Source organism: Brassica oleracea, chromosome C3 (genome assembly GCF_000695525.1).
Source record: "Brassica oleracea var. oleracea cultivar TO1000 chromosome C3, BOL, whole genome shotgun sequence".
NCBI classification, from domain to species: domain Eukaryota; kingdom Viridiplantae; phylum Streptophyta; class Magnoliopsida; order Brassicales; family Brassicaceae; genus Brassica; species Brassica oleracea.
The window spans coordinates 17,890,767-17,903,674 of record NC_027750.1 but is presented as its reverse complement, the minus strand read 5'-3'; the positions used below and the strand labels follow the sequence as shown (position 1 = coordinate 17,903,674).

At 39.9% G+C, this 12,908-nt stretch overlaps 1 protein-coding gene across 1 annotated transcript; it reads right to left on the bottom strand.

Moving 5' to 3' along the window:
• Positions 1-6,238: 6,238 nt before the first annotated feature.
• Positions 6,239-6,679, bottom strand: LOC106330017. Its single transcript, XM_013768586.1, has one exon. It carries the CDS (start codon positions 6,677-6,679, stop codon positions 6,239-6,241), a length of 441 nt encoding a protein of 146 aa, XP_013624040.1.
• Positions 6,680-12,908: the final 6,229 nt, after the last annotated feature.

The window sequence follows — 12,908 nt, the reverse complement described above, 5'->3', positions numbered from 1 at the left end:
TACCAGAAAAGTCAGCATCCGACAAATAATTAATTTCTCTTTTTTTTTAATTGGTTACTTTATCACTTGACATACTCCCTCTGTTTTTAAAAGATGCATATTCTACACTTTTCACATATATTAAGAAAACTCATTAAATATGCATTGTTTTTTGTGAATAACAATTTTTCATAACTTTTAGCCAATAGAAATTCAATAAACACCATTAATTTTTTTGAAACTTACAATTTTTCATAAACTCATACATTGAAAAAGTAAAAAATGTATCTTTTTGAAACAATTTTTTTTTCCAGAACATACATCTTTTAGGAACGGAGGGAGTATAAAATTACAGCAGCTACCCTAGTAAATAGGGGCGGGAAAAAAAATCGAACCGAACTGGGTCAAACCGAACCAACCGAACCGAAACCGATTTAAACCGAACCAAAGTCTATTTCAAACCATTCGTTTGAAGATTTCTCCAACCCGAATAGTTCAGTTCGGTTTGGTTTTAAACCGAACCGAACCGAAAAACAGATGTGTTTTGTAATTATTTAAATTAAAAATATTAGTTATACCAATATACTAAAATTCTAATACCAAACCATGTATTTTTCATTTTTCATTTAATAATGATATAAGAGACATTACTAATGATGTTGGTTTTTGTTAACTTTCATTTGTTTGAATTTTTATATACTTTTTGTGATTTTTTTAAAGGTTTTTGTTTCAGTTTATATTGAATTTAGTTTACATAGTTTATGTTTACATAATTTATGTTTTAAAACATAACTTTTCTTGCAAAAAATTAAACTAAAAAGAACCTAATTAAACTGATCCAAAAAACAAACCGAACCGAACCGAATACAAACTGAACCGAATATAAACCAAACCGAACACAAACCGAACTGAACCAAATTAACTATGGTTTATTTCAGTTGGAAAATACTAGAACCAAACTAACCAAACCGAACTAAATCCGAACCGAACCGAGAAAATAACCGAAGTGCCCACCCCTACTAGTAAACCGCTACCAAAGATGGCAATATAAAAAACAATAACTAAAATTATTTTTCACTGGGGAAAATTGGGAAATGTACTTCTAGAGGAGGATTTATTTTGAAAACTACACTTTCATTTAACTTATTTGAAAATTACACTTTCTACTAAGTAAAATGTCTAAACTATCCATATTAGATGTTTGTAATAATGTATTACTTGATTGAAAAGTATAATGGTTATTTATACGTTTTAAAACCGGGAATACACACTAATCCTATTTAAATATTTTTTTAAAATATGGTGTACTTTTATTTTCAAAAGAAAAATACGAATCTACCAGTACTCAACCCTAGAACGTGATATGCAAGTTCTGAGATTTTTCTTGTTAATGAAACTGGTATCTTAGCTGAATATTGAATAGCAACTAGTATTTCCCAATTACAAGACATGTGGTTTAAGGTGAATCTAGAAAGTTGAATCACTTTTAATTAAAATAGTATTCCAACATAACATAGTTCTACAAAGAGTAAATTAGACATTTCAGATGACGACGATGGTGAGTCTTAGCAATGAGCTTTAAGCTGAAAATTTGTTCTCTTTCATTATCATTAGAAACTTATTAGACCAAATTTTATTTGATCATAAATACAGGGGCCAAGAGGAACATGTCGTTCTTGCTAATGACAAAAAAATCACATGTAATCCACATTCAAAGTGAAATATCCAATTGCAGGATCTTAAGAAACCCAACAACATCTGAGTTGGTGGATACTTGAGATACCAAAGAAACCTCTCTCCCATTCTTTCAACATGTAAACAAAGAAACCAAGCAAATACTAGTTTCAAGATTTATCAAAAACAGAAAGTATATTGAGATTTTTCCATGTTAGTCTTATCTATCATCCAGTACTTCTTCTCAGTTATCTGACGTTGATTCTGAGTTTTGTGCGATAAATTTTGAAAGATCAAATGAGTAAAGTAGGAAACTCGGGTATGTCCTTTATACGTGCAAATCAAACTCGCTGGAGAAGTAACACGTTTTGTACATAAAGAAAAGGGTATGTATCGTTAAGTTAAGAGTCTTGAAGAAGGACAAAGAGAGCAAAAGCTTGGTTAGCTCCCTTGTTCTAACCCGGAGATTGTTTGTCTTATATAAGGATATGTGACCAGGTACGCATGAAATAATATACACAAGATGAAGAAATTAATTAAGATTGGTAAAGAAATCACGTAAATTAGACAACTTTTAGTTATTAAGATATGTAGTTCTAACTAAAATCAGGACAATAACGTCTTATCACATGAGGAAGAGAGTAATTTTCAAAAACAAAAAGAACCGGTGTATTTCTCAAATTAAAAATAAAAATTAAGGTATTTTTCAAATTATCCTTATTCATTTTGTTTGAAAATGCACGTACGATTGGTTGGAATTAGTAAATTAACAAAAAACATATATACTAAATCGAGGAGCACTTGAAGATTTAAATTTTTTTTTTTATCAAAATTTGACTTATACATCTTGTTTAGATAACATAAAAGTTAATTAGGCTGTTTAGTCGAAATGTTATTTAGAAGTTATTTAGAAGTCATGTTTTTTTAACACCGGATAATTATACTATTACAAATTATAATAAATAATACAAAGGATTTACAACTAACAATTCTACCTGTCTTATAAAAATTCATATATGACTGCATCACCTAAGCCGTCCTATCGGATCCACACTTGACGATACTCCTTGTACCATGATGCAAATCTCTTTTAAGTCTTTTCTCCATTAATTCGCATTATTCTGTTTTTTCTAGGACTCGAAACCAGACCCTTAGTGTATAAACATTAATAATTCAAATCTTAGTTGTGCCTTACACAATATTTTTTAATGTTTCAAATAAATTTTAACCGTAAATTTGATTTCATATTCTTCCCCGCAAAATCTAAAACGATTCAGCTTTGATAGTAAAGGGGTTGCGGCTGTAATTTCCGCCACCCGGGTTCGATTCGCGCTGGAAGGAACTATTTATATTGCTTGGATTTCCGGCAAAGAGGTGAAAACACCTTATTTTTTTCTTAGCAAAAAAAAAAATCTAAAACCTAAAATGTAGCAGCTGCTTAGGTTTATCGCTTTGTTCATTGTTTTAACAAATTTTCAACAAACTGTCATACTAACTCAAACGATTCACTAACTCTAACGATTCATTAACTCTTTGTATTTGCTATGATCTGTGATTACATGATAGCAATTAGGAGAGAATTTTAGATTTTGGGCTACACGTTTCAAGTTAATAACTATATAGCACAACTGAATACCTCATCTTGCTACAAAGACCATCTGTTCCATATGGGATTTTGCCTGCGCGCCGCACTCAAATAAGGCCCATTCGAGGCCGCATTGAACATATATTTAAAGGCCCATATAGTGGTGTGCCTCGCAGGTCCAATCCACACGGTATATATTACAAATGGGATGACCCGTACCGGGTCAAGCGGGTTTAGGTGTGACCCGTGCATAACCTTGTCGTTTAATTGGTTCCTCATTTTCTCTCTAGACTCCAATCTCTTTTTTTTTGTCAACCTTTTTATTGATATGAAGTCCGTAGGCTCAATACATGTACAATTGGAACAATCTGTAGGAAAGAAGATAAGGTCAAACATTATGCTTGCTGCTCTTTGATGGCTTCCTATGACATATGGTGACATGTGTCTGTCATGCGTAAAGCGGTCAAGGTCACTGTGCATCACCGCCACCAGGAGCTTTCTGATCTTCGCCTCTCGGTTGCTTGGGAAAAAGGCTGCCTTGTCTGTTTCCCAAGCAAACATGAAACACATGTATTCTTCAATTTTTGGTACTCCTGTAACAAGTTCTTTGTCAATCATCAGTTTTTTTAATATCAAAGTTGATGTGAACTAGCCTCACATGACACTTGCTTGACTCATTCGACGTTATCACTTGTAAACACGAGGTGTTCTCGGCTTCCAGTGCTACTTTATATAGACGATTCCTTCCTCTGTTGGTCTTGATCAATAGCCTCCCATCACGATCATATATATTCAATAGATTCTCCTTCATCCTGACTTCGCACCCCGCTTATGTAGCTTGACCCAAGCTTATGATATTGCTTCTAAGAGCCGGTATAAAGTACACGTTGGACATAGTATTCTTCACGCCATCTTTAAAGATAAAGCTAATGGAGCCCTTTCCTTTAATGTAAATGCGAGAGTCGTCACCAAACTTAACATTTCTCGTGATTGTCTCGTCAAGCATGGTGAAGTAAGAGCGATCTCCCGTCATGTGATTACTAGCACCATTATCTAGATATCACACATTGCTTTTGTCTAGATTTGTCTCAAAGGTGTTGGGTTTTACCTTTTCTTCATTAAGAAATACCACTTCGTGTAGCATTAACTCGTCAGCCTCATGTGTATCTTCTTCTTTAGTCTCTTGAGCCTCTTGAAGTTTCAGTAAACGATCGGAACAATCTGTAGCATAGTATCCTAGTTTGTCACATCAATAGCATGTCAGTCTCGTTGTGTCTCTTCTTCTCTCGCAAAGTTGTAGCGGCCACGACCTCTTCCTCTGCTATAGAACCTACCTCCACGACCACGACCTCTATTTTTGCCATAAACCACAGTTATATTGTTGCCAGGAGTTAGCATACATTAGTTTGTTCTGCTCTTCAGACGTCTCTTCTTCTTCGCTGATACGTTCTTCGTAGGCTTTTAAACGACCGATAACATCCTCAAAACAAGTAGTTTTAGGTCCAACACTTGCTCCAGTGCAGCTACAATATGTATGTACTTTCTCTGGGGAAGACTCTTTAAAAACTTCTTGACAAGTTTTGATTCCTCTATCTATTCTCCAAGTGCAGCAGACTTTGAAGAGATTTCATAGATTCTGCATGTAAACTCATTAATGGTGTCGAAATCTTTCATCTTAAGTCGATCAAATTCTGCCATAAGTGTTTGTAGATGAGCTTCCTTGACCCTATCAGCTCCCATGTGTCTTGTTTTAATTGCATCCGAAACCTTATTTGCTATGTCCAATTCACCGACTTGTAAAACAAGGATTTTAGGAATCGATTGGACCAACAATGCCATGGCCATGTTGTTCTTCTCATCGTCTCCTCCTTCAGCTAGATATACTACACCTTGTGTACTTTTAGAAAAATCTTCATCTTGATCACCGGCCCAAACCGTGTAATTCGTGGCGCTCAATATGGAACACTTGATCGATGATGATCCTATTTCCTCATGCTTCGTCGTAGCAACCATAAAATCACCCATAGTTTCAATTTTATTGCTCTGATACCAAGTATTGAAACTATATATCCGATTTCTCTTTGTGTATGTGAATGAAGTATAAGAATAACCCTCTTAATATTAATCTCTTAAAGAAAACTCACTCAAAAACTTTAAGCTTCTCAAACTCATACAATCTAATCATAACTTGATGGATGTATATATATCGCTAAAAATAAATCCTTATCCTACTAGTAAAGTCATAATATACTTATAGATAACTCCTAAAATACATCTTTATCTTTATCTCAAACACAATTGGATTAGAACTTCTTTTAGCTTGCTCGGCAAGCCTTCATGCTTGTTCCAACAGCTTCAAGCTTACTCCAACAAATACCAAATGCTTGAGATCGACCTTGGCCATGATTGGTAATGAGTATTTTATTCTTTTTTTTTTGATGAAATGTGAAATTTATTGATCAAGTAGAAAGAATAAGCATTTACAAAGACTAAAAAAGCCTAAAAAGAGACTTTACAATGCTGTAACAAAATTGGTTAAGTCTTCCTTCTACTAAGCTGTAACTTCGAACCATCTCTGCATCAATCCCACCAGCTTGTGATCATCCTTGTAGCGTAGAGAAGTGATCCGATTTCGAATCCCCTTATGTATGATCCGAATCAGTTGCTCCACTGAACGATAGCCAGTGTTGTGTCTCCTTTCATTCCTCTCCCTCCACAGATGGTATATACAGCTTTGGAATGCCATTTTCAGCAGAATCTTGTCCACTGTGTGCAAGTTATTACGGCAAACAAGCTGCAGCGTTGCTGTCCAGTCAGGGTCCGTTCTGTGGCCACTCAAACGATTCACCAATGTATCCCAAACAGTGAAGGAGTATGGGCATGCAAAGAACACATGATCCCTTGTCTCATCTCTTTCGCCACACAGCATACAACTCTGTTGAATTTCCCATACTCTCATTCTATCTCCCGTTGACAATCTGTTCCTTACTGCAAGCCACGCTATGAAGGAGAAGCGTGGAACTCCTTGAGTAAACCAGATGCCTTTGCTCCAGAACACTGTGTTCTTTTTTTCTCTAATTTGCTCCCAAGTTCTGCCGATGAAAAATAGGGTTTGTAGTCTCCATCTGAGTGCCTCCACATCACATCATCTTGCCCCTGACAGCGGTGAGGAACCGGTGCGCTTAGAATACGCTCATAAAGGTCATGGAAAAAGCGACTTCTCTGTCCTCTAATATTCCATACTTCCTGCGAGACTGCATCACACACCCGAGCAGTACGAGCCACACCAAGATGATAAGTACCTGCTGCTCCAGTTATGTCTATAAGTTTCCCTTGCTGCAGCCAGTCGTCAAACCAAAAGAACGCTGTCTTACCATCATTCACCTCATATCTGATGAACTGGTAGACCTGCGTTCTTAGTTTTAAGAGCTTCCTCCACATCCTTGATCCCTTACCATCCTCCCTTAACTCCCAAAAATAATTTTGTCTCAGTAAGTATCGCTGGATCCATGAAACCCATAGCGAACTCGTGTTAGAGAAGAGCCTCCAAATCAAACTCATAGCAAACACAGTAGCGGAGTCCCGAAGCTTCCGTATCCCTAAACCCCCTTCTTCTTTGGGACATCACAAATCCTCCCATGCGAATTTAGCTTTGTGCGTCTGATTCGGAGAGCCCGACCACCAGAACACGCTACACATGATCTCTATCTCATCTAGACATGCCTTGGGGAGAATAAACACTTGACTCCAGAAATTGACAATACTAGCAATTACAGACTTGATTAGCTGAAGCCGGCCTGCGTAAGATAGATATTTATTCTTCCAGGACAGCATTCTTCCACGGACCTTGTCTATCAAAGGCTTGTAATCTGGTCTTGTTAATGCCTTGGTAGTTAGAGGCATTCCCAAATAACGAACCGGTAGAGTGCCAACTCTAATTCCTGTGCTAGCAGCTTCATTCATCAGAGGGGTTATGCTCTGTCCTGTAGCGAAGACAGAAGACTTTGCTACATTGATGCATAAGCCCGAGATATCTGCGAACTGCTCCATAACCTCCAGCACTCCTTTCAGAGAGTTAACAGAACCATTCGTAAACACTAGTATGATGTCTGCGAAGCAAAGATGCGTGAGTTTCACCTCGAGGCATTGTGGGTGATAACCGAATTGCTGAGCCTCAGCAGCCCTATTCAGCAGTTTGGAGAGGACATTATTCAGGATTACGTACAGGTAGGGTGAGAGAGAGCAGCCCTGTCGTATTCCCCTAGCACTGGTGAAAAAACCCTCTAGGCTCCCATTTACATACACTGAGAATGAAGCCGTAGAGATACATACCCTGATCCAATGTATGAACTGTACCGGTAACCCCATAGCTTTCAAAACAGCGGTGATGAACGACCACTTCACAATATCGAAGGCCTTGGAGATATCCAATTTAATTGTTGCTCTGTTGCTTAGCGTAGCTCTATGATACCCGTTTACAAGCTCTGAGGCTAAGAGTACGTTTTCAAGTAACAACCTTCCTTTGATGAACGCAGTTTGGTTTGGCTCAATTGCATCCAGAAATATTGTTTTCATTCTCCTTGCTAGAACTTTGGAGATGACCTTGTATAGAAGGTTGCAACAGGCTATTGGACAGTAGTCCTTCATAGTCCGTGTCTCCTCTGTTTTGGGAATGAGGGAGAGGATCATTGCATTGATTCCTGTAGGCTGAAATCCAAACAAGAAGAAAGACTGTACAGAGATGATGAATTCCTCCCCAATAATTGGCCAGGCAGCAACAAAGAACTCCTTCGTGAAACCATCAGGTCCAGATACCTTGTCATTTGGTAAGGCATGAAGTGCAGACTTGATCTCCTCTCCCGAAACCGGGGCTACAAGGCCAGCAGCAGTACCCAAATCACATCTATATGTCAAAATGTCTTGTAACAAGGGGTAAGAATCTTCCTCATTGCCCTAATCTTGGACTTGGAGAAATCGCTGAAAGTGTTGAACAACCTCATTTTTTATGTCAGATAGCTTAGTAAGAGTTTCTCTAGCTTCATTAACCAGGCTTTTAATAGTGTTACGTGAAGACCTAGTCTGAACTGCTCTGTGGAAGAAGATCATATTCTGATCCCCTGCTCCCAAACACCTTACACAAGACTTCTGTCTGAAAAACTTTTCCTCAATACTTGCAAGCTTGTTCCATCTGTTTGAGGCTGCAGCCGCTGCTGCAAATGTTATCGAGTTTGGATCCAGTAAGACATGATTCTGACAGTAACGCATTTCTGTGAAAGCTTGCTTCGTTCTTCCTGACAAGTCACCATAATGCGTTTTGTTTATCATGCGCATCTCATACTTCAGCATCTTCAACTTAGCGTGGAATCTACTCAGAGCCGCCCGTGAGTGATGGATAGCTTGAGTTGAATCCCAGACTCTCTTAACTGCAGGTAGAAATTCAGCATGTTCAGTAAGATAGTTGAAAAAATGAAAAGGCTTTCTAGCTTCATTTGGGGACCCTGTTAGATGAACCACACAACGGGCGTGGTCCGATATACCCCCTGCCTCAAAGCTTGATGATGATTGGGGATAGCTCCTCAGCCAAGCCGCATTGACCAATGCGCGATCCAATTTTTTCCCTATAGGGTCCTCATCCCTCTTATTCCACCACGTGAACAACGCCCCTGTATAGGCCAGATCAGTTAAGTTGCAATCTCCCACGAGCTCCTGAAAGTACCTCATACCCAACTGCGAAGAAGATATGAAGCCTCGGGAGTGCTCACTAGAGGCCAAAGCTACGTTAAAGTCCCTAATCACTATCCAAGGAACATCCAGATGATTATATGCAGTCTGAGTTCCCCTGATCTCATCCCACAATCTTCTTCTCTCTACTTCAAAGTTCGACGCATAGACTGCAGAGCAGATAAACTGCTCACCCGTCTCAATCACTTGAACAGCACATGTGATGATCTGATCACTTATATGCAGCTTGGTGACAACTACCTTATCCGACCAACAAAACTGTTGGGGTCGAAAACGGTTACGACGAAGTTAGCGTCCAAATCCTTGAAGAAGAAAAATGAAAAACCTTCTTCGACAAATACTTTTTCAAAATAGGTTCTTCCTTACGAAAAGCTTTGCGGAGGAAGCACGAGACATCGGACATGAGCTCAAAAAGGGTAGATACGCAGCGATCGAACGCATGTTTGCTTGGTCGCTACGTAGCGACCGAGCTCGAGCCGAAGCTCGGTCGCTACGCAGCGACCAAGCGGACGAACGCTCGGTCGCTACGTAGAGACCGAGCAGACGCACGCTCGGTCGCTACGTAGCGACCGAGCGTGCGTCTGCTCGGTCTCTACGTAGCGACCGAGCGTTCGTCCGCTTGGTCGCTGCGTAGCGACCGAGCTCGAGCCGAAGCTCGGTCGCTACGCAGCGACCAAGCGGACGAACGCTCGGTCGCTACGTAGAGACCGAGCAGACGCACGCTCGGTCGCTACGTAGCGACCGAGCTCTTCCGAAACGACGATACGAAATTAGTCCATGCATTCTCGTCTACCTTTCGATGCTAACTCCCGAAGACCGTAGCGAACCCATTTCACATTTCCTGCCATTCTAAGTCATCGATCAAACTTTACGGTAAAAAACCGCGGGAAGTTCACTCTTTATCAAAAGAAGCCGTAATAAACGCTTCGAGTCAGAAGACGGCCCAAAGGAACCTAAGACATGACTCGAGGCCCAACTTACGATTTCTAAACCAACAGCCTGTAAGCCGCATGACGGTTTACGCTTGGTTCGCGAGGAAAGATAAATGTCAAGTTTCCGCGGATAAATACGAAATGTTGAAGATAATTACGAAGATCGGAAAAAATGGAATATCTCCATTTTTATGCTATGACGGCCTAAGGGCAGAATAGAAAAAGCGTAAACCGACATAGGAGCCAGTATATAAGGAGTCCTAGGCGAGAGCCACCAGAGAGAACTTTTAGACTTAGAAACTCTGAGGCAGAACTCTCGTCACTTAGAAACTCTGAGGCAGTATTCTCGACATGCCCTGTTTCCATGACTGGCACCCGATTACCAGACGAACGCGCACAAGCAGTTCGATCTCTTGGTTCACTCTTGAGAGAGAAAACTTAGCACTTAGAACGATTTAGGCATATTTCCGTTTTTGTTATTCGAGCTGCAACTCAACTAGGTTATTGCCGTCTTAGGGTTTTAGAACTAGGAATCTCGCCGATAGCTCTCGTACCCCAGGCTCTTACCTTGTTGTAACGCTCTAACGTGAATTCGGAATAAGATTTACTTTGCTCTCTTTTCGATTTCTTATACTTTATCGTTGTCATTATTGTGTTCAGGTTGCTTGGCGTGTGGTATTAGCAGATATCCGGGACCTCTGGGAAATTAGGGTTTTCCTAGTTTCCTTATTTAAACGGAAATCGACAGTGAGAATTTTGGTTCCCACAAAAACCAAATATGACCCAGTGGATTATAATCATAGTTAGCTAAGGAGGCCCATTCCGGTAAAGCTGCAGTCATACATTCTCCATATTTCTCATGTTGCACCCTCGTCTCCAACAGACATCCAAAATAAAACTTCTCTGCCTGCCTGAACCCATCTTCTGACCTCCCGATGTTTGCACGGCATATTGAAGCCCCGCAGATTCCATACAAAAAATGACGTCATAACTTCCGAGAGGAAGCTTTCTTGGGGTAGGTGTTTGTCCTTGGCGCTTTAAGGTCTTTAGAACGAGCAGGGACTTGCTTACTAAGTTTGAAAATGGAGCCAAGACGTAATCGAGCATTTTTGGATGATTCTTTCTGTTTTGCATCCTGTTTCTGCTCATCCGCTATCACCTCCCCCTCCTCTACTTCATCATCTTCACTTTTCCACCTCATCTATGTCCGCAATATCCTGCACACTGAACCGCGATGGAGATATAACAACCTCTTTTTCGCCTAGAGACTCTTCATTCAAAACTTCCTCAACTCTACTATCCTTAACCGGGGATGAAGAACGTGGAGATTTACGCCCTACCAGAGCCCAATCAAGGTTAGCTTCAGTGTTCTCAGTAATCGAATTTGATGTTTCACTAATCTCAAAATCTTTTCTTGAGGTATCTCCAACAACACCACATCCAAGCGCTGGAGGTAGACCTTCAAGCTCTAGAAGCATCTCACTAACAATGTTGCGGTTGGGATTGAGCTCATAACGCACTTTACCATCGCCATTTATCTCCACTCCTGCATTCTCAACCTCCTCCTCAGTCTCCTTATCCTTCTGAAGGACTTGGACTTTCTTAGAAGTGCAGCTCACTCCTTTATGACCCCAAGAGTTGCAAACATTACACTTTGGAGGCACCCAGGGGTAGCTCACATCAATCATCACCTTCTCACCAGCTCCATCCAAGAAACTTATCTTCTCCACCAGAGGGTTATGGAGGTTGACCTCCACAAGAACCCGAGCCACGTCAAGCCTCGTACATTTCTCTGTATTCGAACGCAGCTTGACGAACTTTCCCGCAGCTCGACTTAGACACTTCAAGCCCTTGTAGGAGAACATCAGACTAGGCACCCCCTTAAGATCAATCCACATTGGCAAAGCAGAGAGGTTTGGAGGATCTAGAGCTGTTTCAGGAGACCACTCATTCACCACCAAGGGAACGTCCGCTATGTGCCAATAGCGGCGCTGAGTCACACGAGCTCTCATCTGGGGACACTATATGCGAAACAAAACCGTGTTCTTCTCGAGGAACTGCACTTCGATTTTACTCCCCATTTTCAGAGATGACCAGATCCGGTTTATGGTAGCATGAATGGTACCCACATGTGGAGCGTCCCCGACCCTACAACGTAGCACCTCCAGGGAGGGTTGGGGTCCTTCAAGATCTCTTCGGGTATCGTAATCGAAACAGCGCCGTCTACAACTTTTGAAGGCCCTGGTGGCTCAATCGGAAGGGGTTTTGTCCAGGGTGAACGAACTTTGCTTCGGGAATTAGATCCCTCACCAGCGCGACCTTCTGTCGGAGAGGATTGAGAATCGCCTTCTTCGTCGCCTAGAGTTTCCGTCATCGCCTTAATTTCAGTATTTTATTCTTTAACTATCTCCAATCAACACATTTAATATCCAAATATTGTTTGCACGAAATTATTTTTGAACTATTGGTTGACTACGCAAAATTTGGCTTGAAGTAGTACACCATTAACGTATAAACGGAAAATTAACGATTTTCATCCAATTTTTAATGTGGACTATTTCAAGCCCAATTTTGCGCAGTCAACGATTACTTGGAGAATAACTTTGTGCAAGTAATACTTGGACATTAAATATGCGGATTGCGGATAATTAGAGAATAAGAAGTTATATTTTTATTATGATCTATATAAGTTTCTATGTCAAAATATCAATAAATTTCTTAAAATTCGAGTTAAATAAATATATCAAGTTGGATGAAACAAATATACTCTTTCAAGATCATTTTTCGGATACATCTTTGTAATATTTACTTGAGAAATATTGATTTAAGAAACCATTTATATGTTCTTAGCTTTGAATTGACATCTATATTATTGCAACATACTCCCTCCGTTTCATAATATATGATCTTTTGGGTTAGTGCACAAAGATTAAGAAAAATACATTCTTCTGAAAATCAATTTTAAAGATATAATTTTAAAATCACTCAACCAATTA

Bases quoted from the DNA above. Each gene is read 5' to 3' on its own strand.
- LOC106330017 (XM_013768586.1), bottom strand. From the start codon at position 6,679: ATGTGGAGGAAGCTCTTAAAACTAAGAACGCAGGTCTACCAGTTCATC.